This window comes from Pleuronectes platessa, chromosome 15 (assembly GCF_947347685.1).
Source record: "Pleuronectes platessa chromosome 15, fPlePla1.1, whole genome shotgun sequence".
NCBI classification, from domain to species: Eukaryota; Metazoa; Chordata; class Actinopteri; order Pleuronectiformes; family Pleuronectidae; genus Pleuronectes; species Pleuronectes platessa.
The window spans coordinates 19,118,046-19,144,343 of record NC_070640.1 but is presented as its reverse complement, the minus strand read 5'-3'; the positions used below and the strand labels follow the sequence as shown (position 1 = coordinate 19,144,343).

The window sequence follows — 26,298 nt, the reverse complement described above, 5'->3', positions numbered from 1 at the left end:
AACAGCAGGTTGTGGGTGTGGCGGCCCTCTGCAGTCAGTCCATCATACTGTATGTGTGAATGATCGAGAGAGGCGGTGTGGTTTGTGACGACTTCACCCAGTGTCTGTGAACTAATGACTGGTAATGACGCGGATGCTTCCTGTCTCACAGCCAGAGCTAATGACTCTCCCTCCCCTGCACCTCAGCCGGTGCCTGACATTTAACTAGTCCACGCTGAACTGAGGAGTGAGGCTGCAGGAGGTAGCAGCGGAGGGCAGCTTCGTACGGCAGGGTGAACATAATGAACATTTGCGGCCCAGAGAAAGTGTGCTGCGGAGATACAGAAAGTTGTGTTTGTTTGTTTTTTCACTCGAGTTCCCTCTCAAGGGCACTTCTGATTCAGGTCAAATTAGGATTTTCAGAACTCGCTTCAAATACTGCAACTTTGCCTCTGCAGAAAAGCCTTGATGTGGAAAATTGAAGAAGGTTGTAATTTGCAGGGTTGTTACTCCCCCCCCACTCCTTCACATCCTACACACACAGATACATAGATACACACACACACACACACACACACACACACACACCCACACACAAACACACACACACACACACACACACACTGAGACCTCTCCCAGTGTCTCTCTCCCTGACTTTATAAGTGAAGTGCTGGAATCTGCCGCATTATTGCAAGGATGCCTCAATTAGGCCATGGTTCGGCTCCTTGATTTAAAGTGCACTATGGGACCTTACTGACCCTGAGGCTTCTTATACTCATTGCCACCAATAATGAGCAAATAAACAATCCCCTGCATTAATGTGTAATTACTCAGAGGACCCCCACATCAGCTAAAGCTAGAGTTATTCGTCCTGGAAAAGCAAGCAAGAGCAGCCTACACTCTGAAAATATGAAACCAATACATAACCCGTCCCGCTGACCCCAAAACACATGAGCGCACACTGGCTGACAACTACTAAAGCTGACTTTTGGTGTTTGCAGGCAGATTGGTTAGTAACAGACCAGTGAATCATTTCATCTGGTCCATTTGGTCATGTTGCTTATTCCTGCGAGGGCCACAGACAAAGGATATTTTTTATTTTTTTCAGACAAATGTATTTATTGATCCCTATTGGGACAAATAAGTTTAGAGAGCGTCTCAGAAACAATTGTCCATACCAGCTTTTAAAGGGGCTCTATGTGATCTTAAACTCGCAGTGATAAACAGGCAGTACCAAGCTGTATTTAAATGAATATATGAGATGTACCTTAAACAATGGCTCTGATTTGTTTCTTTGCCTCAGATCCTTTTTTTTTTTTTTTAAGATCTTAAAAATACAGTTTCATCCATTAAAGGTGCACTATAGACTCAACAATAAGCATTAATGGGTAAATAATTTGGGTACTCTCACATCACAACACTGTGCTGAACAGCCAGCATCAAGCATGGACGTGCCATGGATTTCATATATATGAATGAAATCTTCTTGAAACAATGGCTCTAATCTGTTCCTTTGCTTCGTGTCCTTTTGAAATTTTTCTCTACCTGCAGTATGTATTTGATTAGAATTTGATGGATGTTGCAAAATCTATGTGACATTCATGAATTATAATTTTTTGCCCAATAAGTCTTAAAAAAAGAAGTAAATTGACAAACACAACCTCATGCTGCTGTGCTCCGTGTGTTTGAGTTTGCTCCGCTGCAAGGTTTTATTACGATGCCATCTTTTCCGCAGGGACGATTATTATTGACGGGTTAGGCCCCTCGGCTGTGGCTTAACACTCCTACACACTAGCAATAAACCGCCAGCAGTAAGCATGGGTGTGCTAGCTCATAACTCTGTTTACCAATGTCCCAAATTGACTTCCTTCAGAATGGATGGGAGCATAGAGCGGGGGAAGGAGCGCAGTGTGTAAAGCCTCTCAGAGTTATTCAGGCTTACACACCAAGGCTGTCCAATCGGAGCAGGAGGGCATTGAGGAGCTGACCCTGGGCTTTACATAGTCATTCAATATCTGATGAAATGCCTGAGACCAACCTTGGTCATTATCAATAGAAATGGATCTGCTGTAGTGCAGATATTAAATCTGGGTGTATACAGGACAACAAGGTTTTTTCCCCAATGATCACGGAATTGATGGCCTCAGCTTCAACTCCCAGCCCTGTCAATCCTTCTTCTTAATATGACCATCACAAAACACTGACTAGATTTGTCTCCACCCTCCTACTGAGGAATAATCAATCCCACCCCCACCTACCTCCCCCCGGAATAACAAACTATAACTCTGCAGTAATAGAAATATATCCAGGTCCTCAGAGTGGCTGTCTGAGTGGGGATAGGAATGAGCTGCAGCACTTTGCTCCCCAGCCCCGAGGAGGGCCTTGGCCACAGTCCATCACTGCCAGGTCCCAGGGACAGTGGCTGAATTAGGGAGCCTCTTACCTCACCAGGGGGACATTAAGCACAGGGACACTCGCTCTTCTAACCCACATCCATGCTGTCTTGGTCACTAGCAGGCTGGACAGATGTCTCCAACATATTGGAGCGTGGCATCATTTAAGAGATTAGAGACAGGATGGGGAATTAGTTAATTTATCACTAATGACTAAGCATGGGCACCACTAGATAGTTTCAGTTGTTGTTAATTACTCTTTTTGGCAGTGCACTTAATTCCCGGCCCTGCAGGGACTTAGCCAAAATCCTAAATGTCCGCTAAAGAAAACCTTTTTGTTTTTAAAGGCCAAATTCAAATGTAAATAGAACACATGTTGTCAATGTAAATATCTCCCCCTCTTAAGAATTTGACAGCCATTACAAATAAATACTAAATAAAGCACGTCAATGCCATCACTGGTATTTTACAATATAGAATATAGCACCATATCATGAATGATTCCAATTAAATGATAGTCTAATGAATACAAAGCTTTAGAAATGCATTATAAAGTGCTGAATTATTAAAACAGCCGTCACTTCTCAGCTTTACTTGATATTGTTGTATGTCATAGATAAATATTCTACATACATCTTCACTACAAAGATCACTGGCATTCACTGTTATGTTTAAAAATGTTAACTCTTTGTACTTTTATGTGAACTCTGCCACAACCACAGCACCTACATTTGTTTACTTCCCTCCTCAATTCTAAGTTGTTTTTTGTTTTTGTTGCTGAAGTTGAAATGTAAACAATGCAAGTTTATTCACTAGAGAGAGCATTGTAGTATGTGTGTGTGTGTGTGTGTGTGTGTGTGTGTGTGTGTGTGTGTGTGTGTGTGTGTGTGTGTGTGTGTGTGTGTGTGTGTGTGTGTGTGTGTGTGTGTGTGTGTGTGTCATGAACTAACATCCCTCTGCGTTTGTGTGCAGAAAGGCATTGTGAACTGAGCTTATTTAGCTGGTGCTTGTCTTCCCTGCTGTGCCCAGTGGTGCTCGGCCAATTAAAGGCTCTGTTTCTGTTTCCTGGTCTCCTCCAGACAAACCGCGTTCGGCCTGTTCAGGTCCACTGCACTCTGTCCCTCCAGATACTTTGCACCATTTATTTAGTCTTTTTTCCTCTTTATCCTGATCTGATAGTGTTCCATTATGTGTTTGATCTCTTAACCCGAGATGCATTATCTTTTACTTTTAAAAGAGGGAAAAAAACAGTACCACAAACCCACAGCCTGGCCTGCTGAGCGTTATAACAACACTGGGACCTGTGAAGGTCAGAGAGATGCGACTGCATGAGAATTAATAATAAGTGATGATTTTTTTTTTAAGCCAACAAGGTCAGATTTGGATCAGAGGAGGCCACATAGGAGGGAAGGGGGCAGTGGGGCAGTGAGGATTAGGTAGGAGGCGGCTGCCATCTGTCTGTATATACAATAAACTATGTATGGCAAACAAGCGAGAAGATATGAGTCCCACAAGCAGTCAGCCTGTGAGAAATCATGATATTGTCACTCACAGCTGTGGTGAGGAAAGATTACAAATCAAAGTAATAAAAAAAGTTTAGTGCACGAGTGATGAATAAAAAAACTGTGTCAGTCTCATATTTTAAAAATAATGTGTTTGTTCTGGGCCCAGAAAACAGACTGTGCACATCAGAAACCGCACAGAATCCACTGCTCAACCATCCCCCCCCCCCCCCCCCCCCCATCAGCCTCTGTTACCATCCTGCAAACATGACAAGTCCATAGTTGTGTTAGATCTAATAAGCACTTTTGATGATATATAACAATCATCTCAAATGGATAGTCTGACATCAAAGTCTACATTTGCTCTGATGAATTTTTAGGAAAATATATTTTTAATAATGATTAATAAAATAACAAATAGATTTATTTAAAAGTTTTGCTACCATATTAGTTGGTAGAATGTATGATTATTAACCACACTAGCAGCTTGCCTTTCTGAATGGCCCTGTCATTCAATCTAGTATCTTAGATATAAAGATATAGATATAGATATATTTATATAGGATTAATAGATTTCTGTAGTATTTCTGTAGCTCCAGCAAGTTAACTTTTATATTTCTCATTGAAATGCTGCAACAACTTTTGGATTAATTAGTGTTTAGTGGAGATGTTTATGCCTCCCTCACAATGAAACCTACAGTAATTGAACTCTGGTGATGCGCTGACTTTTGGTTCATTATCAAATGCCTCCATAACTATTCCCCTATTTCCATCTCATCAGCCTCAGCACATATGAAAATTCTTTTTTTTGAAGTACACAATGTGCTTGAACAAGGAACCATCTTCGAAACATATCCAATGATGCGTGTCTTGCTCAAAGCTACCAGTAAACAAGGAAAGCCATAAATGTGCACCCTAATGAATCAGGAGCTGTTCATGGATGTTGGACATGTAATTGGCCCCTCTGTGTAAATTGTTGTTTTAAAAAAAAAATACTAGATCCGCCACTTACTCAGCCATATTTTGTATCTCGTGCTAATCATCAAATATTAGCATATCTTTACATTTTAATTCATATAGGTACTTTTACTCCTCTTGTATAACCCACATACTCTCCGCCTTCATCATACTCAACTCTTTACTCTTGTCTTTTCAGGGTCAACCACCTCCACTATCAGCCTGACGAGTATGAAGAGGACCCTCAGTTGGCCGGCTATGAAGACGGGGACAATGACCATGAATACCACAGTGACAGCAGGTAAAGCACACGGTTAAACACCCGCTTGTTGTGTCGACCACCTCTGACCTGAGAAGTGATGAAATGAATCAGCCAACTATAGTCTTCCTCAAGTGGATTCTGGGGGATGTCTTTGATCATATCCATAACCATAAAACTGATATCAGGACAAACGGAATACTCCTCAGATCCGCTAGCAAAGCTCCTGCCCGCACATGGATAAAGAGCCGTTGTTATTTATGTTTGAATGCATGGAGTCATTTAGATCGTTCTGTCTGGATGTGCCACCTCACAGACAAGTGTAATCTCCTCGAAGCGATTTCCTGTTTCCATTGCAAGACATATTGCGTGATTGTTGTGTGTTGTAGGAGGGAATGAGGAAATGTACCCTTGTTATTGCCTCAGCAGCAAATAACTATAATCATAACTGTAATCAATGACCACATTACAACAATTATTTATAATCTCAATCACGCACTCTCCCTCTCGCCCTGGATTCCTGTGGCCAACTCAGAGTGAAGAGGAAATCAAGCAGCTCTCCATCCCCTCGTCCAAAGAAGAGGAAGAAGAAGAAATCTGGCCGCAGAAGAAGCAGGTGAGTGGACCAGCTTTTAATGAGGATTGTTCAATTTAGCCCCTTTTTCTGTTTATTATGTGCCCCATTGGTAGGGTAATTACACAGGGATTTTGTGAGGTGGTGGGTTCCAATTATTTTGGTGTGAATATCGCAAACACACCATCAGATACTGCAGTTGTGGTGATGGGGGGGGGGGGGGGGGGGGGATCTGTAGTGAGTGATGGGGAAAGCTTAGTGTTATCTTCTATCTTCTTTTGACAAGGTCAGTAAAATAATATGGAGTGAGAGTGAAAGAGAGAGGAGTGCATCAACAGTGAGGAGAAGACAATAAACGGAGGAGGCAGGCAGAGGGGTGAATAGAGCCAGGGACAAAGAGCGCCTCTGTGAGAAAAATTAGCCGTGCCTCTGTGGGAAGGGATGACACTTTCCCTAACGATGATCCCCCCCGAGGTGTAGTGTAATGACTGATAAGTGAACCGCCGGAATTTAGCAGCAATCTGAGGCTCATTCTGTCAACGAGGCACATGTGAAAAATGTTTCCTCTCTCCCTCAATAGGTTTGGCAGCTCCTCACCCACGCGCAGAGAGAAGAAGAAAAAGAGTGGGAAGAAACACAAACGAGACAGGTGAATACTGTGTGTGCGTGTGTGTGTGTGTGTGTGTTTGTCATGTCATCACAAGGGTATGTCAAGAGTTGCCCTCACAGTGACGGGTGTTCAGACACGTTACACATGTGATATGTCACTTATCATAAACCAATCATAGAGTAAAAACGTTGCCATATTCCTATATTGTTTATGTTTATTTTATTTATTTATTTATTTGAATGGGCTACCTTCTTTACTACACTCATTAGATTATTCTCCTGTATTTGTGCTTGTGTGCCTCTTTGGTGCAATAAGTGGAAGAAAAAGAAAGGGAATAAGTAAATGAAGGAAGTGAAGAATGACAGCATGAAAGAAGGAAATACAGGAAGCAGAAAGAGGAAAGACAATGGAGGAAAGGGTAGGGAATGTGGACGAATTTTAAAAGGAATAAAGTGAAGAATGATATCACAAAAGAAAGACATATAGGAGAAGAAAAGGAAGAAAGATAAAATGGAAGAAATACAAAATTCCACAGATAAGGGAAGAAATGAAAGGAAGAAAGATATAGAGGAAAAAGAGGTCTTGAGGAAGAGAACAGTGAAAGGAGGAAAGACAGAAAATTTAAGGGGAGACAATGGAAGCAAGGAAGCAGGGAATAGGGAGTTACAAAGACAATAAGAAAAGAGATAAAGGGGAGGAGGAGATAGGAAAAGAGAGAGAGAGCTCATCAGCAGTTACCTACGCGGCGCCCTGGGATATCGTAACGACAATAAGCAATTGTAGCTTTCCGTCCTCCTCGTTTCTCCCGCTCTCCGCCTGACTCGGGGGGAGTGGGGCTAAAATGTGTTGCTCTAATAACCCAGCCTGTATGGGGGGGCACAACACAAGAAAAATTAGCCTCTCACCAAATTGCTGAGCATCACTGCGCTGCCCTGCTCTTGTTTTCCCACCTCTCATCCATCCACGCACATCCTCAGCCCCCTTACCCCCACAGCCCACTGCCAGCCACGCACCACAGCTGCCCTGCATTGCAGGTACTGTTTTTCATATGAATAATGCATAGGTGAGGCAGAGGGGGGCAGGCAGGGTTCCTCCCCGGAGACAGACTCATTTGATGCTCCTTTTTAAAGTGGACATTAGGAAGGGAGAGTACACTGCTTACATTCATGCTGCTGATTCTTTGTAGAATAATAGCTCATTGCAACCATAGCTCCAGTTTGGGCTCAACCATAAGGAACGTATTTGCCTCCCGTGTAGTATCCATGTCCTTGTACTAGAAGAAGGAACGTGCGAGAGATGAAGAGAATAATCTGTCTTCCAAAACATCACCTCTTGCACAGTTGTCCCCCTGGGATTCCCTCCAGTGGGGAAACATGGGCAGCTACCGGGGCCACAGCCCCGAGTCACATATCAGTCACACACATTAGCGTGACAGCTTTATTGCTCCCCTCGCACTGAATCAACACGTCTTTGAGCCGCCGCTCCCTCCCACTCCACGCTGCACTCTGTAGTTGTGCCACACAGCAGGGGAGATGTAGGGCTCTTCAGGAAAACAGACACAACTCTCGCAGACCGGTCCGACTAATCACCATGGCAACTGCAATGAGGGTGAAAGTGATACAGAGGTGACGTGTCAGTCACTGAGGACGGACGAGTAGCCAGCGTCCCCCCCATTAGGCTTGACGTGCGGTGAAAGGGAATCTGCCACAGGAGTTTACGCCGAATCTAAATGTGACATTCAACACCTGTGGTATACCGACTGAAAACCTGCTGTGAGAACCACCTGGAGACATACAGAGCTGCATGCATGTGATTCAGATTGATTTGCAAGGAGGGAGCTCACATGCACATGATTGAAGGTGCAGAAATATATGCTGAAATATTCCATTGATTAGTTGGCACATACAAATACATAATGTTATATTATAAATCCTTGCGACAGAGCCTGGTTTTGACACTTCAGCAACTAGAGGCGGTGGACTAGTGGCAGAAACTTGGACTATGGGCAGAAAAGGTCTCTGGTTCGTCTCTGGTTCGACTCCACGGAGAAACAACAAAAAGACGAACCTGGATTGATCTGTCCAAAAATCCAAGAGGATTCTCCCTACCCTGTCTAGTGCCCCTGAGCAAGGCACCTTACTCCCCCAACATCTGCTCCCCGGGCGCCGTACATGGCTGCTCTCTGCTCTGGAACGTGCACTGATGTACAGTAAATGGACCTTTTCGCAGGAAAAGATAAACCTGGGAACGTTCAGATTGCTCTGTGCAGCTGCTTCTTGAAACAGGCCCACAGTCGTAGCACAATGTGTATCGCTGTAGCTGTCATGATACCATCATTATAATGACTGTGGTGTTTTTGTTTGTGTAGATCTGCATCTGGCTCCAGGAATAAGCGGAGATACAGGTGTGTATGAGAGATGAAAACAGCACCGTTAACAGCTGTGTTCATGACAGTGAGCATCGAGGCAAATTAGTTTTTGTAAGGTGTGTGTGTTTGTGTGTGCCGTTGCAATTTCTGGCCGTATGGGCAAGTACTGTGAGTTGTGTCCTTATTTAACGAAGGGATTTTCCATTGTTTTATGTACACAGCTTCATTATCTTACACATGACATTCGTTTCAGATCGGGCAGCCCAAAGAACAAACACAAAGACAAGAATAAACAGAAAAAGAGGTGAGACCCACATCAAATCCCTCTAATGCCATTTACATGTTAATGTCGAGCCGGCAGGAAAAACCCACAGTGTTTCTGCTTTATTCAGTTAAACAAAGCTTCATATTCATTCTCTGTAAAATGTGATGCTCTGTGCAAACACACTGTGCCAGAGTAAGAATTGTGTAAGAATAATTTAAGCACAGTTGGTCCTCTGCACACAGTAAAACAAACAGAGAACCGGCATCTCAGTCCTCAACAATGGCTACAATAGGAATCACATCCAGTCTCATACATTTATATTGGTATTTTACAGTCATTATCTCAGGCTCAGACTCACAGAGAATGTTAACACGTCCAAAGCGCGGAGAGCATCTCCTCAGCGTTATGTGTGAATTCAACACCATTACAATGCAATACAGTACACCCTGTCTTAATTAGAATATATATTGAAAAGTGTGTGGCAGTGCATGAACTGTTTTACATAACGGTAGATTGACTACTGAGCTCGCTGTGGCATTTGTGTTTCCCTGTGATATATGCATACATACATGCACATGACTGTGTACGTATATGTATGCTTGTGTGTGTGTGTGTGGGTGTGGTGTGTTTGTCCGTTTGTTGTCATCCATCAGGTCCCCCGGTGAGACCCCCAGTAGGAGTTCACAGCGTCAAGGCAGCTGCTGCAGCTCCCGTAGCGCCTCCCTGTCCTCCACTCGCAGCACCTCCAAATCTCCCTCCAGGTACACTGCTCAGCACACACACACACACATTCACACATGCATTTCACTTTTTTATTCACACACTGATATTGCTGTACTGGCTGTCGAGCGGTTGCCATGGTGACTGTCAGTCACGCTCTCTCTCTCATTTGCTCTCAGGGGACAGATTAGGATACAAATGGGGCTCCTCAGCGGGTCTTAAATGGATGTGATGTCTCACTCTGCACGCACATGGGGAAAAAAACACATAATTTACTGATTAGAATTTGGTGGCAATAGGTCAAAGGTCAAGGTCACTGTGACCTCACGAGAAACTCTTCAAACATGGCATTTTGTACAGTCATTCTTAAAATCATGTTTTAGAAGGTGCGTCCTCTCTTCCTAAGTCTGCAGTCGACTACTCTCGAACCTGCTTAAGAGACCTCTGCAGCTCTCTTCAATCAGAGAATCTCTGTGTCAGGAGAAAGTACATTTCATCATTTTTTAATAAAGAAGAAAAAGAAGAAGAAGAAAGAAATATTCCCCCAAACTTCTCTTTTAGCACTTGGCCCTATTGATCAATAAATCACAATTTACTCACAAATGTGACACCAGAGCTGCTTTCAGATATCCAACGAATTACAGCTCCTCCGTTTAACTGCAGGAGATTGTCTGAAGAGACTGCACGAGAGAATAGAAATGTCAGAGTCGGAGGATCCGTACATTCTCCTGTCAGAAGAGAATCCTCTGCTCTGTTCTTTATATGTTAAAGGTAAACTACAGAAGAAATTTGGACCCAATTGTGGACATTCTGCGTAGTTCATTTCTGAAAACGGTCAATTGAACATTGAACTCAACAATGTCTACATACAAACATCATGGAAGATTGAAAATGAAAACAATAGAAGAAAAAAATTGAAATAAAAGTCATTCAAATACAATAAATGTAATAAAACAAAATAAAGACCTTTTCAACACTAATAAAAAGTGACAGAAAAACATTGATTAGCTTTATCATTACTCCAGTTTCACATAACAGCAAATGAAAATCCAGATTTAAAGCAAAGGTCCTAAACATTAAGGTTCATCTTAGAAACAAAACACTGCCTCTCAGCGTCGTGCCTCAGGCTGTCGGATGCTTGTGTTTGATCTCTTGTGTCGCTGTCTGGCTCTGCTCCTCCAGACTGAACTCCAAGCACAAGACCGACGGGCCGAAGGCGTCCGGCCCCGCGCTGTCCCCGGGCCCCAACAGTCCGGCCACGTGGCACAACGGGGACCACGCCCAGCGGAGCCGCAACGGCAAGGCCAGCAGACTCAACCACGGCGAGGGCGAGAAAGGGCACGATGTATGTAATCTCCTCTATTCTGCTCCCACACCCCCACTCCCCCTCCCCACCCCATCCCCCCACCCAACTTCAACGGTATCTAACACAGTCTTTACAAATACATTTTTATCTTCCTCTTTTGTGTTGGTTGACATGAACTCTACTCTTCTTCGATACTGAAAGATTTGATCTTGTTCTTTCTTCAGTTATTCCGAGGAGAGTTTTTTCGTAATAATATCATTAATATTGACATGTTAAAGACACGTGTGTCCTGTGTAAAAGTTGCCGCTGCTGCTGCTTTGTTTCTGGCTCTCTTTGACTCCTCTGCCATCTTGTTTTTTTGTTTGTTCTCGCTGTTTATCGCTAACAGACTGAGGGAGCAAAGACAACCGAGGTTCTAGTATTTCTGTGCAGCACACACGCTCCGAGTCAGTGCACAGCATTAGCATACCACACCTCGGATTGAAGTATGAGCCACACTGGCACACAGTGTTTCCAAATGAACGAGCAAAACAATTATTGTTTCTCACAAGTGGGTACATGCTGCAGCATAACCCAAACACAAACAAGTCGAGCTAAGAGCAGGTATGACAGCTTCGGAACTCATGTGAAGAAAAATAACAGAAAATTTGTCTATCAGGAAAAACTTCTGCGGACAGAATCATAATCAGCCAGAAGCCTGATAGTGCTGTAAGTTATAACAATCTGAAATTCATTCTTCACTCGTCAAAATACTTGCTGTCTTGATCCAAGTCTGACAAAATGAACTGTTACAAAATAAGACTATGAACAAGACGCAGTTCACCATACCAGGTCTCAGCTGTTTCCTCTGGGGTGTATGGGAGATTTAAAATGAAAACAAATTAATCAAGAAATCAAGTGAAAGACATTACATAATTTGATCGGTATTTCCTTTTATGCTTTAAAAGTATATGCTATAAGTAAACATGTTTAGCTTTTTGTCTGAAATAACTTCATTGATTAAAATCACAGTGAAATAGCGCCAGTAATGTGATTTACTCCCACATGAAACTGAATATGTGGGCAACTTTAGTCATAAGGGGAATTTAATTCAAATTCTTCAGATGTGATTGGACTAGGCAAATGTGGGTGTGGCTTCATAAATAGTATAACACAGTTGTACATACAGAGATATAGTACCTTGAAGAAGAAGAATAGTGCCATGAGAGGTGTCACCCACACTGTTAGATCAGGAGGAGGGTAAATTCAGTACTAAATATAAAGCACCGTCATTAGTTTTCATTAGACTCATAATACTTGACATACCTTGGAAGCGCAACCATGGGTGGAGCTAACATTAAAACGGCTTCCTGTGGGCTGGCCTACAGCAGTGGCACTACTACTGACTGTACAATAGTTATATTTGTTATTAAGAAAACTGCTTATATTCATTTAAAATGGAACTTGCAGTTTGTATCAAAGTGTACTGTATTTCACTTTACTTCTTGAATTGATTTTTTCTTTTTGGCATTTTTACACCTCCATATGCTGTGGCTGAATGGACCCTTACTACGGAATGGGCCACAGTTCAGTTCTCCAAGAAAATAAAACAGCAGCCCCTCAAAATGCTCATGAAGACTTAGGTATCATAAATTATATATGAACTGCCCCTTGTTTGTGCGTGTTAATCTCTGATTATCTACAACCCACTGTCTGTGATGAGTTTTAAATGACTTTCTGCTGGTATGAAGACCCCCTGGCTCCTCCATACCATCACTGGATCATTAGAGCTGCAGTCCGATGACAGCCATTATGTTGCTATAGAAACAAAAGACGTCACGTAAGCAAAAGGTCTCCTTGTGAAACGATCTCCTCCTGATGAATAAGCATCTAACTGGGCTGCGAACACCACTCTCCCTCCAACCAGCTTGTGTCTGCTGTTTTTCTGATCCAGCTTGCATGTGTCTCTGAGGTCTCATCTGATCTCTTCTCTCTGTCATTACTGTTTCTTTTTTCCCTCCTTATCAATTTAAGTGGTATTTACCGATGAATAAATCCCCAAATCTTTCTGTCTCGTTTACACAAAAAGCACTCAAATGCTTTGGAACTGGACCAAGTAGGTTAACTGGGTACGTGTATTAGTTTCTTTTTGTCAATACAGTTGTCTTTCTTCTCAAGCACACGCTCTGCTCAGTGATAGATCCTCTTCTCCTCCAGGCGTTCGACAGCTCCTGCCAAAGCACCAGGGGTCAAACACAAATGCTCCTCTCTACCACTTGACTTTACCATGTCGACGTGCATGTTGCCCTCAGGTGGCGGTGTATCTTCTGTCCCTGACGTTTCCGTTCCTACTCTGTCTGTTCAGGCCAGTGGAGAATGGCAAGGGATGCCTGTGAGATCATGCTCTTTCTAGCTGTGCAGACGGGATGTAGTGAACGAGGAGCGTTTAATTGGCTCACATTTTTTTTTGCTAAGCAGCATCTTTGGAGCGTAAAGGTGATGCTGCCACGCTCTTGTTAATCTGCACCAAAGGCTAAAACATGTCATAATAATCCTCAAAGTGAAACCTTTGCACAGGAGGATGGCTCTGTGAGGCAGATCCTGGATGTAACTGAAGTCTGACTTTACTGCAGCAGTTGTGTGGTTTCTGTACAGCAGCTCTGGTTCTCTATCTATCATCTCAGTTTGTGTACTGTGCCTGTAGTCGTCCCCTAGTCCTGTGTGAGACTGTCCCACCAACTGCAGGGGGAGATGGTCCTGGATGCTTCTCATAGAAAAGCTTTGGGAAGCAGATGTTCTGTGCTCTTAATCAGAGGTGGGGAACTTGGGAAGATATGCCTAACTAACCAGTTAAGAGTTGGTTATAAACACTATAAACTGCAATTTCCTGTTCAACAACACCAGATATCAGACGTCTTTATCCCTGTTCCAAAGCCACATTGGAAGTCGAAGTGAAAATCCAGCAATCATAGGTGGAGGTGGAATAGTTATTAAAATATGTAGATAGTGAGACTAAAAGACATTCATTCTAGATCTATTGCACCCAGCTGTTCACATGAATAGAGCCAGAAATAGCTGTGTGGAGAATCCAAACCTTTCTTACTCTCTCACCTCTTCACAGCTGGCCAATCCCAGTATGAGATGCATGTCGGATTGAACGTTTTGAAAGTCACAGAATATGTCGGGCACATCTGCCACTACAGAGCATTGGAAAGGTGCTGGGGCGATTCCAAAGCTGTTCAACCATCAGACAAGTAGTTCTGATGCAGTCACTCTCCTTGTAGCCTTCTCTCTTCAAAAAGTAAAATGTGGCGACACACCAATCCTACCTCTGTGTAGTAAGTTCAAGTTTTTCTTCAGCTGTGGAACTGGCTCCTTGTAACTCTTTGTGGCCAGTGGGGGGAGGGAAACAACCAGTTTAAAGTGAAGTGCTCCCCAACTGTAGTCGCAGTTGGTGTTTACTGTTTTCAGGCTACAGCAGTTTTTTCCAGCTCTCTAAGGAAAAGCAGCTTAAAACGAGAAGTGAGTTAGTTTCAGAAAATAAATGTGAAATAAGCACAAATAATATTAAGGAAAGTTATAAATGATACAGACAAAAGAATAAGGTGTTAAAAAGATAAGTCCTATTGTTGGGATATGTAACGGATTACAGCAGCAAGAAGTGAAATACGCACTCAGTAAAGGTCATTAATAAATATAAAATAGAGTATTAACACAAGGAACAATAGAATGAAATAGATGACATTGAAATTGCACAGATAGAACATTTAAATAATATGCCGGACATCCACCATCTCATCAAGGATGAGCTCTAAGTGTCTTGTTTGGTGAATTCATGTGTGTTTAACTTCCCCATCTCTGATGAAGAGCCGTGCACTGACTCTTTCCTTAACGTTTGTCTCTTGGAATCATCTACGACCGTGTCCCCTGCAGTTGTTGGGACGGTCCCACGTTGGGCTGGTCATCCTCTTGCTCTTTATTCAAGGACGTATTCAAACACTCGAAACACGAATACACGGATTAAAAAAATAACTTCAGGACAACTCACACATTTATGAACATGAATGTTATTTTAAAGGGACCCGAGCCATTTTGAAAGTGAACTCTCAGCTCACCGGTGTTTGTCCTGATGAGCAATGAAAAAACAAAGTTTGCTTGTGTTTGAAAAGTTCCGAACAGAGAAGTTTTGCTGCTGAAGAAGACCCAGGCCAAAATGAGACTGGGGTCCCTTTCAAATGAGTTTACTCTCTTTAGTTGTCCGTCTTAGCGGTGACTGCCCCACCCCCTCCTCCAACACTCTTCTACCCCCGTCTCCTCTTACCTGTCCAGCTGTGTCCTGTGTGACTCACGTCTCACTCTCGTTGTCCTGGCATTATTTTTCTTCCCCACATGTCTTTCATTATCTGCCAGCTCTGCATGCCCTCCCTCCCTCCTTCTTTCTTCTCCCTCCTTTCAGTGACTGTTCTCAACATGGATGTCCACCAATATGACAATTAACTCTACCCGCTTACCCACCCACCCCCAATCATCCCCACCCTGTCTGGATACAAATATGGCTGCATTTGTTCAAGCGAGAAAGACGGAGCAAATCATGTAGTTTTAAATTCATCCTTTGCTTTTGATTATCAATTCCATGTGGATTTTTTTCCCCTCCTCCTCCCTCCCCTCTATTTCTCTATACTTTTTTGGTTTGTTTAGTTCTCCTTTAGTCTCTGGACTAAATATGTAGCTTTGATACTAAAAGAGGTCATTGTCTTTTTCCCATTTCGCTGCGGAGAACATTCCTTTCTCCTTTTTTTCTTTCTTTCCTTTTTTTGTTGATATTGCATACGTGTCACTGATTGAAATGGAAGGTAGGTAATGCTTTGCCTACGCACGTGATCTTTATGCAGATGAGAATGTGACAAGCACCCTAGCCTGAGTGACGTCAATGTTTCTCTCTCTCTCTCTCTTTCTCTCTCTCTTTCTGTTGTTTACCAATGGTCTTTATCCAAATTAATTTGACTCCATCAATTATGATTTGACTCTTTAAAGATTGGATTACATAGAGCTCTGGTTTTTCTCTTTCCTCCTTCACTTCATTCTGAAGTCCAATATCCCGCTCTATCTTCCAGGTCCATTCTATTGTTTTCTTTCTGTTTTTGGTAGAATGCATTCCTGTTTGTCCAGCATCTCTCTGTTTGTTGGTGAATTAGTACATCCGTCCTATGATTTCCTACACATTGATTTCCACGACTGTCTCTAACAACTGTCAAAAGCACCAGTGGTTGTGTGTTTTCTTATTGTGCCACTTAGTTGTCTTCTCACTAGTGGAGAGCGGCTCTTCTCTCTGCGAGCATCAGGCTGTGCTTTTGCTGTATTCTTAGATCACAAAGCTGTTTATGGTTTCATATGAAGGGCTTTTTGGAGATTCATGCCATTTTTCCCTGACCTACTTGGAATGAGCAGAGTATATATAACTGTGCATTATGTCTCAGTGCCTAAAGTCAAACTTAATCAGGGATCCGAGTTTTACTTTTGTCGAAGTTCTCAAATAAGGGTAATATATAATATACAACTCAGTAGATACAACAGTTTAAGTTATAAGGCTGGCATTACTCTGTTTTTCATACTATTAACCAATTTCATGCAAAGACCTAAATCAACATTGTGTTAGTCTGTCAGTATTTAATGGCTTCCCTCTAGGACTTTTCTAAATCAGGGGCCACACTTTACACAGGGGGGACAATTATATGTCCTGATTCAGTATGGTGCACATTTAAGTCATTCCTTGTTTACTGTTAGCCCTATAGCTTTAAGCAAAGCCACACAGCATTGAATATATTTTAAGTTCTTTGCTCAAGTACATTGTATACTGTGAAAGCGACTAATTCTATTTAAGACAATTTAAGATAACTGACAGGGCAGGGGCACGTCAAAGGTCAATCAAATTTCAGTGGGGACCAATGCCTCCCTGGATCAACCAATTAATTCAGTCTATTCATGACATTGAGTAGCTTTTTCCCATACAAAGGATCCAACCACATTCTTATTGTTGGTTCAATGCAGTTAAACTGACCAAGTGCTCCTAGGGGGTTCTTACATTAGTCAACCTACTCTCCCCCGAAAATATGATGAAAATACCAAAATACAATCTGATAATTCCCATAAACTGTGGTTAAACCAAAGTAAGTCTCAGCAAGAGCCGAACACACTGATGTAGTATTGTTATGTAGCGTCAACTCCCTGGAACTACATCAGTGGAAGCCTTTGCTATTGCGATAACTGTCAAGTTTTCTAGTATCCAGGAGGCCACGAGGCAGTTAAAGCTCAGGTAGTCATCCTGCAAACGTCTCAGGCAGAACAAAGTAACACCTTCCCTGTGGTAGAAACTACGGAGAGAATAAAAGGTAAAGAAAGTACCTTTAACTCTCGCCAGCCAGTTGCTCTGTGATGTTAAGGGAAGGTGACTGCGCCCGGAGGATTCACTCTCTGTGTGCGGGACTCCCCGCACATTGTGGTTCTCCTCTTTGCTTTTGAGTTCTTTTCCATTGATTTCCATGCATTGTCTCATGAGTCACTGGCAGGGAAGGGTTTTGTGTCTTTTTCTCTTGCATTTTGTGAATCTAATGATGCACTTATGTTGCCCCACTTTTCCCTTTTCTTCATACCTTACCTACTAAAGGAGGGAATACCACTTTATTGGTAAGTGGATGTTAACCAGAAGGGAGATAATCAAGAGTAACCCTTTAAAAAAAAGTAAAACAAAGAAAATGGGTCGCTGTTCACATCTCAGCAATTGTCTTCAGGAAAAAAAAAATCCAGAAAGAGAAAATTGAGTAGCAGATGATTTGTTTTCTGATTCAATTGATTCGATAATTGTGATCTTTATTTTGTTCCTTCCATTTCTGTGATGTTCTGTCAAGTTGTCTTCTCTTTCTGTTTCGTTTAATTTCTTTAACCATTACTACAATAACTGGAGAAGTCCTCTTTTTCTACTCTACACAATCTGTAGCTCTGTACTCTCTGCCTCTATTCGTAAACTTATTTGGGTCACAGTTTTGTTTTTATTTTTCTCCCTCTCTTCCTCCTCTTCCTAGTTTTTTTGTTTGTTTTTGCGATTATGATTTCTTCAATTCATTATGGTTTTGCATGCCAAGTATTGCATGCGCTGCACCATAGAGGACTATCTATAAGCCATATGGAGAAAACCTAGATCTTTTTCTTTTAGATGTTTACCTTCTTTTGGCACCGTAGCACTCAATCACCCTCCTGAAAACACTCTAATGCTCTTTTGTCTTTTTTCTTTTTTTTTTCTTTCTTTTTCTTCTTTTGTTGGTCATCATTTCTCTACAGAAACTCCATCTGTTGACTGCGAGCGCTGCAAGCATCCAGTCCACGCTGCTGAGAGAGCACAAGCTCCACAGCGCCCCCGGCAGGAGCCAGGCAGGGCCGATGTGCTTGGCAGGAGAAGCTGGGAGTGTTGACGGCAGGACCTCAGCCGTGGGGGGCACCGTGTCCCAGACGACAGGGAGGAGAGGGAGCCAGAGAGGCCAGAACAAGAGCTCCCACTCCCCTGCCCACAGCAGCGACTCAGCCCACTCCCAGCACAACCACACTCACAGAGGGAGGAGTTCTCGGCACCAAAGAAAGTGAGTCTTCATGAAAAACCTTCACTTTCCGGCTCTTATCACATCATTGTTCTTCTTTAGTTTTTCCAGCTGAGAGAGAAGTACTTGACATTTCTTGCCAATTACTTTAGGACAAAAGGCGGCCACTCTTCCAAGCGTCACCACCGCTCCAGCCGGGGCCAGGCGCACCACCACAGCCAGTCAGCATCTCCAGGACGACACTCACACACGTCAGGCAAGAAGAAAGAGGAGTCTCGGAGCAAAGCCAACCTCCGACAGCGCAGCAGCTCCTGGAGCAGTGGGCGCTCGTCCTCGCACTCTGCATCCAGAGACAGAGGCCCCAGCAAGCCCAAGTCCCCACACAACAGACAGAACAACTCCAGGTGAGACTCGCTCCGTCTCACCTTTCTGAATACCCAAGATTTGTTTCGCTGTCATGCGTTGTTGTTGTTGTTGTTGTCCTGACGGTGATTTGTGTGTCGAGCAGAGAGAGGGACAGTCCTAACCACTCCGACGCTGACAGCCGAGCTCGCCGCCGCTCACGCAGCTACTCCCCCATTCGCAAAAGAAGAAGAGATTCACCCAGCTTCATGGAGGCTCGCAGGATCACCAGGTACCACATCTGTCCAGAATCCACCTCCTGCTTTTTCTGTTTATTAAGATTCCCATTTGGACAAACATTTATTCACAGCTCACCTCCTCCGTTTGTCTTCAGGTCTTTGTATTATCAGTAGTATGACTAAGTATGACTTTGATACATCAAGCTCTGCAGTTAAATCATTTCCCATAATTTGACAGCACTGCTCTCATCCTGGGGCACAGGTCATTATTTTATGCTCCACACTACAAAAAAAACGTCAAGAACCAAATAAATGTGTTTGATGTTTGTACAAGTCACTCAAACAGAATCGTACCTGTTAGTCAGTGAGCTTTAGAGGAGTTTGTAAAAGGACTTTGTCACTGTCAGACAAACCTGTGGATACTTCTCTCTATTTCCAGTCATTATGCTAAGCTAAGATGTAGCTTTAATATTCTCATCAATAGAAAGCAACTTTCCAAATTGTGGAACTATTCCTTTAAACGTTCTTATTATTTCCATATCTAATTGATGTATAAATGCTGCAATTTCCATAGATATTAATTAATATATTAACATATCATGTTTGGAATCATAAAAGGCTCCATTACATGATTACATTTAGACAACACAATAAGACTATAGATATTTTATCACTATTATTATTATTATTATTATTATGTTTACCATTTGATAATTACTATTAATATGATCAAATATGTACTTCTTTCTGGGGGGTTTTCTATTGTACAGCACTTTGTACTTTGTGTTGAAAGCTCTCTATAAACAGAGTTAACATTATTAAGGTAAAGCAATAAAAAGCTTCAAGACACGAGACTAAATGTTCAGGTCATAACTTAACTATAGAAATTTTGTTTCTTCCTCTGCTGATGAAAATTTGTTTGAATCAGTGGCCACACGTAAACAAAAGGTTTTGATATTTTCCACACAAAGGCTCCTCGAGGTTTGTTGCACTTGACATTTCGTTATTTGACCATATGAAGAAAACTCCTGCATCACTCTGAAAAGTTTTCCATGTCACCTCTTGTACTTCTTGTCATACATGTGGAAACAGACATGGGTGAAACGTGTGTACCCTTTCACTCCAGTCCTAAAGGTTCCGACGCCATGACGACGGGATGCTGCTGAGCGAGCTGCTGCAGGCTAGTTACCCTGGTAACAGACTCTAGTCTGACTCCTGAAGCTGAACAGCAAACCATCAGAGCTCCCCTGAGTAAACCTAGCCTCCTCCTCCTCCTCCTTCTCCTTCTCCTCCTCCTTCTCCTCCTCTTTTTTCTGTCCTCTCTGCTGCTTCGCCACCACCCTGAAATCTACACACTGAGACTCACACCGGTTCTAATGCTGCACCCCACTGTGGTTATGCACTAATGATGTAACACAGGGACACAGAGATTAAAATGCTATCAAGGTGTATTAAAGTGGATACCCCCTATTGAGCCGGCTGTGGATTATCATGGCAGATAGAGGAACAAAAGTGAAGGCGGATTTATGTACTACACTGCTGAAATGACAAGGTGGAGCCCACCTTGTCTCGCAGCAGGGACACCTTGATAGCTCGTATCTCTCCCTGCACTGTTGACTGTTGATTTCTCTGGGTATTGGCCTCCACTGAGAGGAAGAGGTTCTTTCAGCAGCTAACAGCTAATTACCTTACAGGAAGCACTTCCAGAGTGGCTATTAACAGGCCAATCTGAGTTTAAGCTTAAACTAACAACGTGCTTTTTTCCTGCGGTGTGTTTGTATGTGCGTGTGTGTGTGTGTGTGTGTGTGTGTGAACAACTTAATTTTAACCCACAAAGCTGCTCTCTTTCAGATCCTGCACTGATCTTAAAGTCTACCACTTCTATAACCTCCTCCACACTGACTCACAATCAAATCTTGTCTTAATACATCGTGTGTTTTACATCAGCATCGTTTGTATTTTAACACACACTGGACACTAACTCATCAAACTCGTCCTCTTTGTTGAATGTGAGCATTAACACTCCATCCCCTCGCCCTCTCCCCTATCCCTAGTGCTCGCAAGCGGCCGATCCCGTACTACCGGCCCAGTCCGTCCTCGTCCAGCAACGACAGCAGCCCGTCCCGGTCCAGCCGTAGCCACAGCTACAGCAGCTGCAGCCGCAGCAGGAGCCACAACCGGAGCCACAACCGGAGCCACAGCCGGAGCAGGAGCTGGAGCCGGAGCCGCAGCAAGAGCAGGAGCTGGAGCCGCAGCAGGAGCCGCTCCCGCAGTCACCACAGCTACGACAGCCGCAGCAGCTACGACAGCCCCGGCTTCTGAACACACACTCAAAGTCCTGTTGAGGTGACTGTGCTCCGGTTCAGTTATCATGTATCTTTATTAAGCCCCCGAAGGCGCCCGGCACAGGCCGCTCAGTCCAGGGCTCCAACTCAGACTCCACGACCATTCTCCCTCTAACGCAGAGCCCGGATCAAAGAGCAGAGCTGTATTTTGATAGAGCACATTACTATGAAATTGGGTGTCACTGCTCACGCCTTCACACACATGTATCCAAGATATTCAAGGAAGTGGGTTATCACATGTCATACTTTCATTCAGTGGAGCCCAAAGATCAAATGTTGCTGTATGTTAGCACTTTCTTTCTCTTCTACCATAAAACAACCAAAAGGAATTCATGAAGAACTATATAACATATAAATATACAGTATATATATATATATATATATATATATATATCCTAAAAATAGGAGCTGAGTAGAAGACAAAAAGAGGACACATCAATGACTGACTACATTTCAGACTTTTTTCCCCTCGTCATGTACTTTTCTCCCCAAAGACTTCAATTTCAGCGAAGCACAGAGATCAACAGAAGTGAGAACAAAGCCGTTGAATTAGGAGGAAAGAAAAAGGGACTTTTTTATGAGGGAAATTCTACTGTATAGGTTTGTCTGTATAGATATAAGTTCTGGCTTTGTAAACTATGCACTGTATTATTCACATAGTTCGAGGAGGTTTGTTCAGCATGATGCATCAGGAGAGACTCGCTGCTCGTAGGAGAGAAACTTAGCAGAAGACAAAGATGCGGACGTCGTCTGTGTTTCTCCCCCCGACCTCGCCATCATGTCACATACAGAGGTTGATGGGAAAACAACAATGTGTATTATGTAGTTTTACTCTTTTCCCTGTTTAAATTATTACGTTCTGCTAATCCTGTATGTGTGCGTATGTGTGTATGTGCGTGTGTGTGTTCCCTGTAGCCTGCATCTAAGGCTGCTGTACGGTACAGAACAGGAAACGGTCTGCAAAAACTCTCCATGCACACGTTTGCGCTGACCACGGCTATTTATCAATCGACTGTATTTATTTGTTTTATTTATTGGGTTATTTATTTATTATTTAACTTATTTATTTACTTATTCAGTGGTGAGCTGTAAAGCAATTCTACCATGAGATTGCCGTGGATGTATTCCCACGTAACAACACGAACAGGCTCGCAGCGCGTAGGCTCGCTGCGTGTGTGTGTTTACGATGCTCTGATTTTAGCTAGTGGAAACTCGCGGTTACTGCCGTCTCAAGGCGTCCCTCATCTGTCGTCATTTTAATGCAAGTCATCGCGGCTCTTCCTGCAGTTCGAAGCGAGGGACCGGCCTGAAGCGGAACCAAAACATCTCCCTGTCTGGACAGGGCATTCCACTCTCCTTCTCCACTTTTCCCGCCACCCCTCGATCTTATCCCTTGTATGATGGGCCACGCCATTTTTTTTTTTTAAAGGTCCCCTGGTTTCCAGCTTGAAAAGGAGGATATGTACAGTACATAACTTTAGCAAAGCAGAGACCTCCTCTGTCTGCAGCTTCGATAGTGCGGTGAACAAAGTGGCGGAACAATCAGGGATCACCTTAAGTCTTCCTAACCATTCGTCCAGCCTCGAGTCACTCAACCCAGTGTTGCATTCCCAGGGTGACTGAACCTGACTATAATACTCTGCAAACCTGTTTGTTTATTCAATATAGCATCCCCCCCCCCCCCCCTTTGGTTCTACACACCATTCTTTGTAATGTAAAAGTTATTATACCTGACAATAAACAGAAACTAATTGAGAAGGACTGATACTCTTGTATTATTTTCCTCTCTGACTTCTGCGGCTGCTCCAGTGCATGCTGTATATTTACCTACAGATGGCGCTGATGAGAATCTTCCAGTTCCTGAAAAGGAAAATTGTGTTTTTTTTAAAGGGAGTATGCATATTTCATGTAATGTCATCAGATCTCCTTTTATAACATAACTCAAGACCATGACCGCAGTGTTTAGAGCTCGAACATGAACATGGACATGGCTGAACAAATGTTACTGAGACGAAGGACGGACGTTCTTCAAAAAAGTGTACAAATAACTTGTTGCTTGTCTGATTGTAATGATATAATTATTTCCACATTGATGAGTATTTGGCTAAAACTTTAGCAGATACTTCTCTCTATAAATCATACATTCTTACATTCAAATAAAATAGGATATTCCTCTCCCTGATGTTTGTCATTACGATGGTTGCAGATCCTCTGGTTTCTATCAAGCCTGTTACATCTTCCAACGACCTTCAGGATTCTGATGTTGTTTACCTGTACTTTTGGTTTTCTAACAACACATACTCCAGTTTGATTTCTTGTTTCAATTCTACATACGTCTGTTGTGATATCCTGTAGCTCTGATTGAGATAAATCTATCTCAGACAAAACTAAAATAAATCTTCCAAGATTAATGAATCTTTCATTAATTCCAAAATTTTATTACAGGAGTCTCCTTATCGATCCCTTTTTTCCTATGTCCGGTCAAGTTTCCTCCCCTCTCAGTTTGGAGAGACATGCACACATCTGTAACACCTGCACACACACACACACACACACACACACACACACACACACACACACACACACATACAAGCACACACACACACACACACACACACACAAACACACACACACACAGTTGCGTCTCCATGACTTCAGAGGGCTTACATTGATTTCCTGTAGACTATCTATAACCTTAACAATAGTTAATACTTACCCAATCCTAACCCTAATCTAAATCTAAAATTTACCTTAACCTAACCTTAAAACACATCTTCAGGTTAAAATGATTGACATGATGAGGACCTTAATCGGTTTACACAGTCACATTAGTCCCCCTTGTGTGACTGTGTAAACCGATTAAGGTCCCCTCAATACAAATAATATCTTGACCACAAACAAACACACACTGCCCACTAATTCTGTTGTTTATTATATAAAGATCTTGAAATATATACAAAGATGATATGAATATAGCTTAATAATTGCATTAACTTCAAAAACTATTTGTTTAAATTATAATGCATAGAAGAATTCATGTTTCACTACAATACAAGCAGTATTACACACACAGTAATTTATTCCGATTGAAATGATGAGGAAATATGTAATTAAAAATATATTAAACATAATCACCACAGTTTGATTGTTTGCCTGGTGACGTCAGCTGCTTCTCTGGGAGTTGTGACGATCTCTCAGGGAATCTGACGTAAAAATTGAGGTTATGTTTTCATCTGGGTTTGATTGTTAATTAGCAGGATTACAGAAAAGCTCCTGGACAGATGACCATGAAACCTGGTGTGTGAGGGAAGAAGCCACTCGTGGCTCTTTCTGCCATGCCACATTTTGAAAGCCCAAAAAACTCTTCTCAAGTTAACTCTAGTGAATTTAAATGAGGTTTCATAAGGGGACTGTTGGGCCTTAGCCGAGGCATGAGCTCTGTTTTTTATTAAATAATCTTGTTTTATTGGGAGTGTGACAATAAAAATACAGCATCATGATATAATCAACCACTCCCATTATAATCTCCATTCCCTCCCACCTCCTCAACCCATCCTTCCCATCATGACACATAGTGTAAAGTATTGACAGATGGAGGAGTAAAAAATGCACAAAATATACACATGTTACAAAAGAAGACTTTTAATCTATATGGGTGAGCAGTTTTTTCGTTTAATAATACTTAAATATACATGTAAACCAAACAGAAAAAATTATTGAACAAATAAATATGATAAATAAATAAGTTAAAAATATCCATAAATGCATCAACGCTGTACATATAGCACTCAGGGCAGTGTCGTCCAGTAGTTGTATGCTCTGATTTTCCCTTGTGTTTCTCTGTTGTTTTACTTCCTGTGTCAGTCTGGTTTCCCTCTGGGGATTGTCTGCTTCGTCCTGATGAGTCTCACCTGTGTCACATTCTCCAGGTTTACCCTCAGGCTCAGTCTCTAAGTCACCATGAGGACTGTCTCACAATCTGTTCGTCCTCCCCAGTCTCACATCGTGCTTCTGCTCTTGGCCTTTGACTTTCTTGGAATATTTCAGAGTTTCTTCTTCCTGCCAGCTGGAGGACTGTGTCTTTGAATTATTTCTCGCACCCAGCTGCTTTTGTTAGTGTCTGGAAATCCAACACTCTCCTGCCTTCATGATGCAAAGACTTGTTGAGTGCTCTTATAGTCCATCAATTATCTTGCTAGACAGTTGCACAATTTAGAGGCACTTTATTTTCGATGTAACTTGGTACACAAACATCCATGAACGACATTTGAATTGGATTAGCTTCAACTAATTAGAATGTATTAAAAGTTTTCATCCTAACTTTTTTAAATATTAACTACGCAATGTGAAATTAAATGTACAGTACTAATGTGCACTGCCTGTTCAATTGCTTTGCAGTTTAGTCTATATGGGATTAGTCCAATGAATCATCTCTAGTTTGTGTTGCTACTGATTGGTGCTTTTGTGATTTATCCCTGGTGTCAACATTAATCATTTTTGCAACTATTTTGGATCTATTGTTAGTTCAGTCAGGAACACTTTGTCATGATTTACCCATGTATTGCACAATGGGAATACAGTTATGCTTGGTGTGGATGGCTCCATTCTTTGGATGTTCTCTGGATTAGCCGAGCAGCATGCTAAAATATAAAGGGGAACATGTGCAGAACCCCCCGGCGGGCGTAGCAGGCTAGATACATTTGTTCAAGGTGAATATCGTTTACCAAGACCATGTATGCACTCAGTGCTAAAAGGTGGAGGCTGGGGTGGTGGAGGCAAGTAATCGGCAGCAGGGCGTGAGCTGAGCAGGGATCAGTGAGGATGAGGTCGTGTTTAAAAGGAGCCGCTTTGGTGAAAGAATGGGCCGTGAT

The 26,298-nt window shown here is 42.5% G+C and overlaps 1 protein-coding gene across 1 annotated transcript in view; it reads left to right on the top strand.

Annotated features, from left to right (window-relative positions):
* Positions 1-21,404, top strand: part of srrm3 (serine/arginine repetitive matrix 3) — a 33,018-nt gene extending 11,614 nt beyond the window's left edge. Inside the window, exons 3-13 of the mRNA XM_053442196.1 lie at positions 5,031-5,132; positions 5,626-5,706; positions 6,245-6,313; positions 8,643-8,678; positions 8,896-8,946; positions 9,561-9,668; positions 10,810-10,972; positions 18,248-18,543; positions 18,654-18,905; positions 19,010-19,135; positions 21,137-21,404. Coding sequence (XP_053298171.1) covers positions 5,031-5,132; positions 5,626-5,706; positions 6,245-6,313; positions 8,643-8,678; positions 8,896-8,946; positions 9,561-9,668; positions 10,810-10,972; positions 18,248-18,543; positions 18,654-18,905; positions 19,010-19,135; positions 21,137-21,404 — 1,552 coding nt within the window. The remainder of the gene's footprint in view (positions 1-5,030; positions 5,133-5,625; positions 5,707-6,244; positions 6,314-8,642; positions 8,679-8,895; positions 8,947-9,560; positions 9,669-10,809; positions 10,973-18,247; positions 18,544-18,653; positions 18,906-19,009; positions 19,136-21,136) is intronic.
* Positions 21,405-26,298: the final 4,894 nt, after the last annotated feature.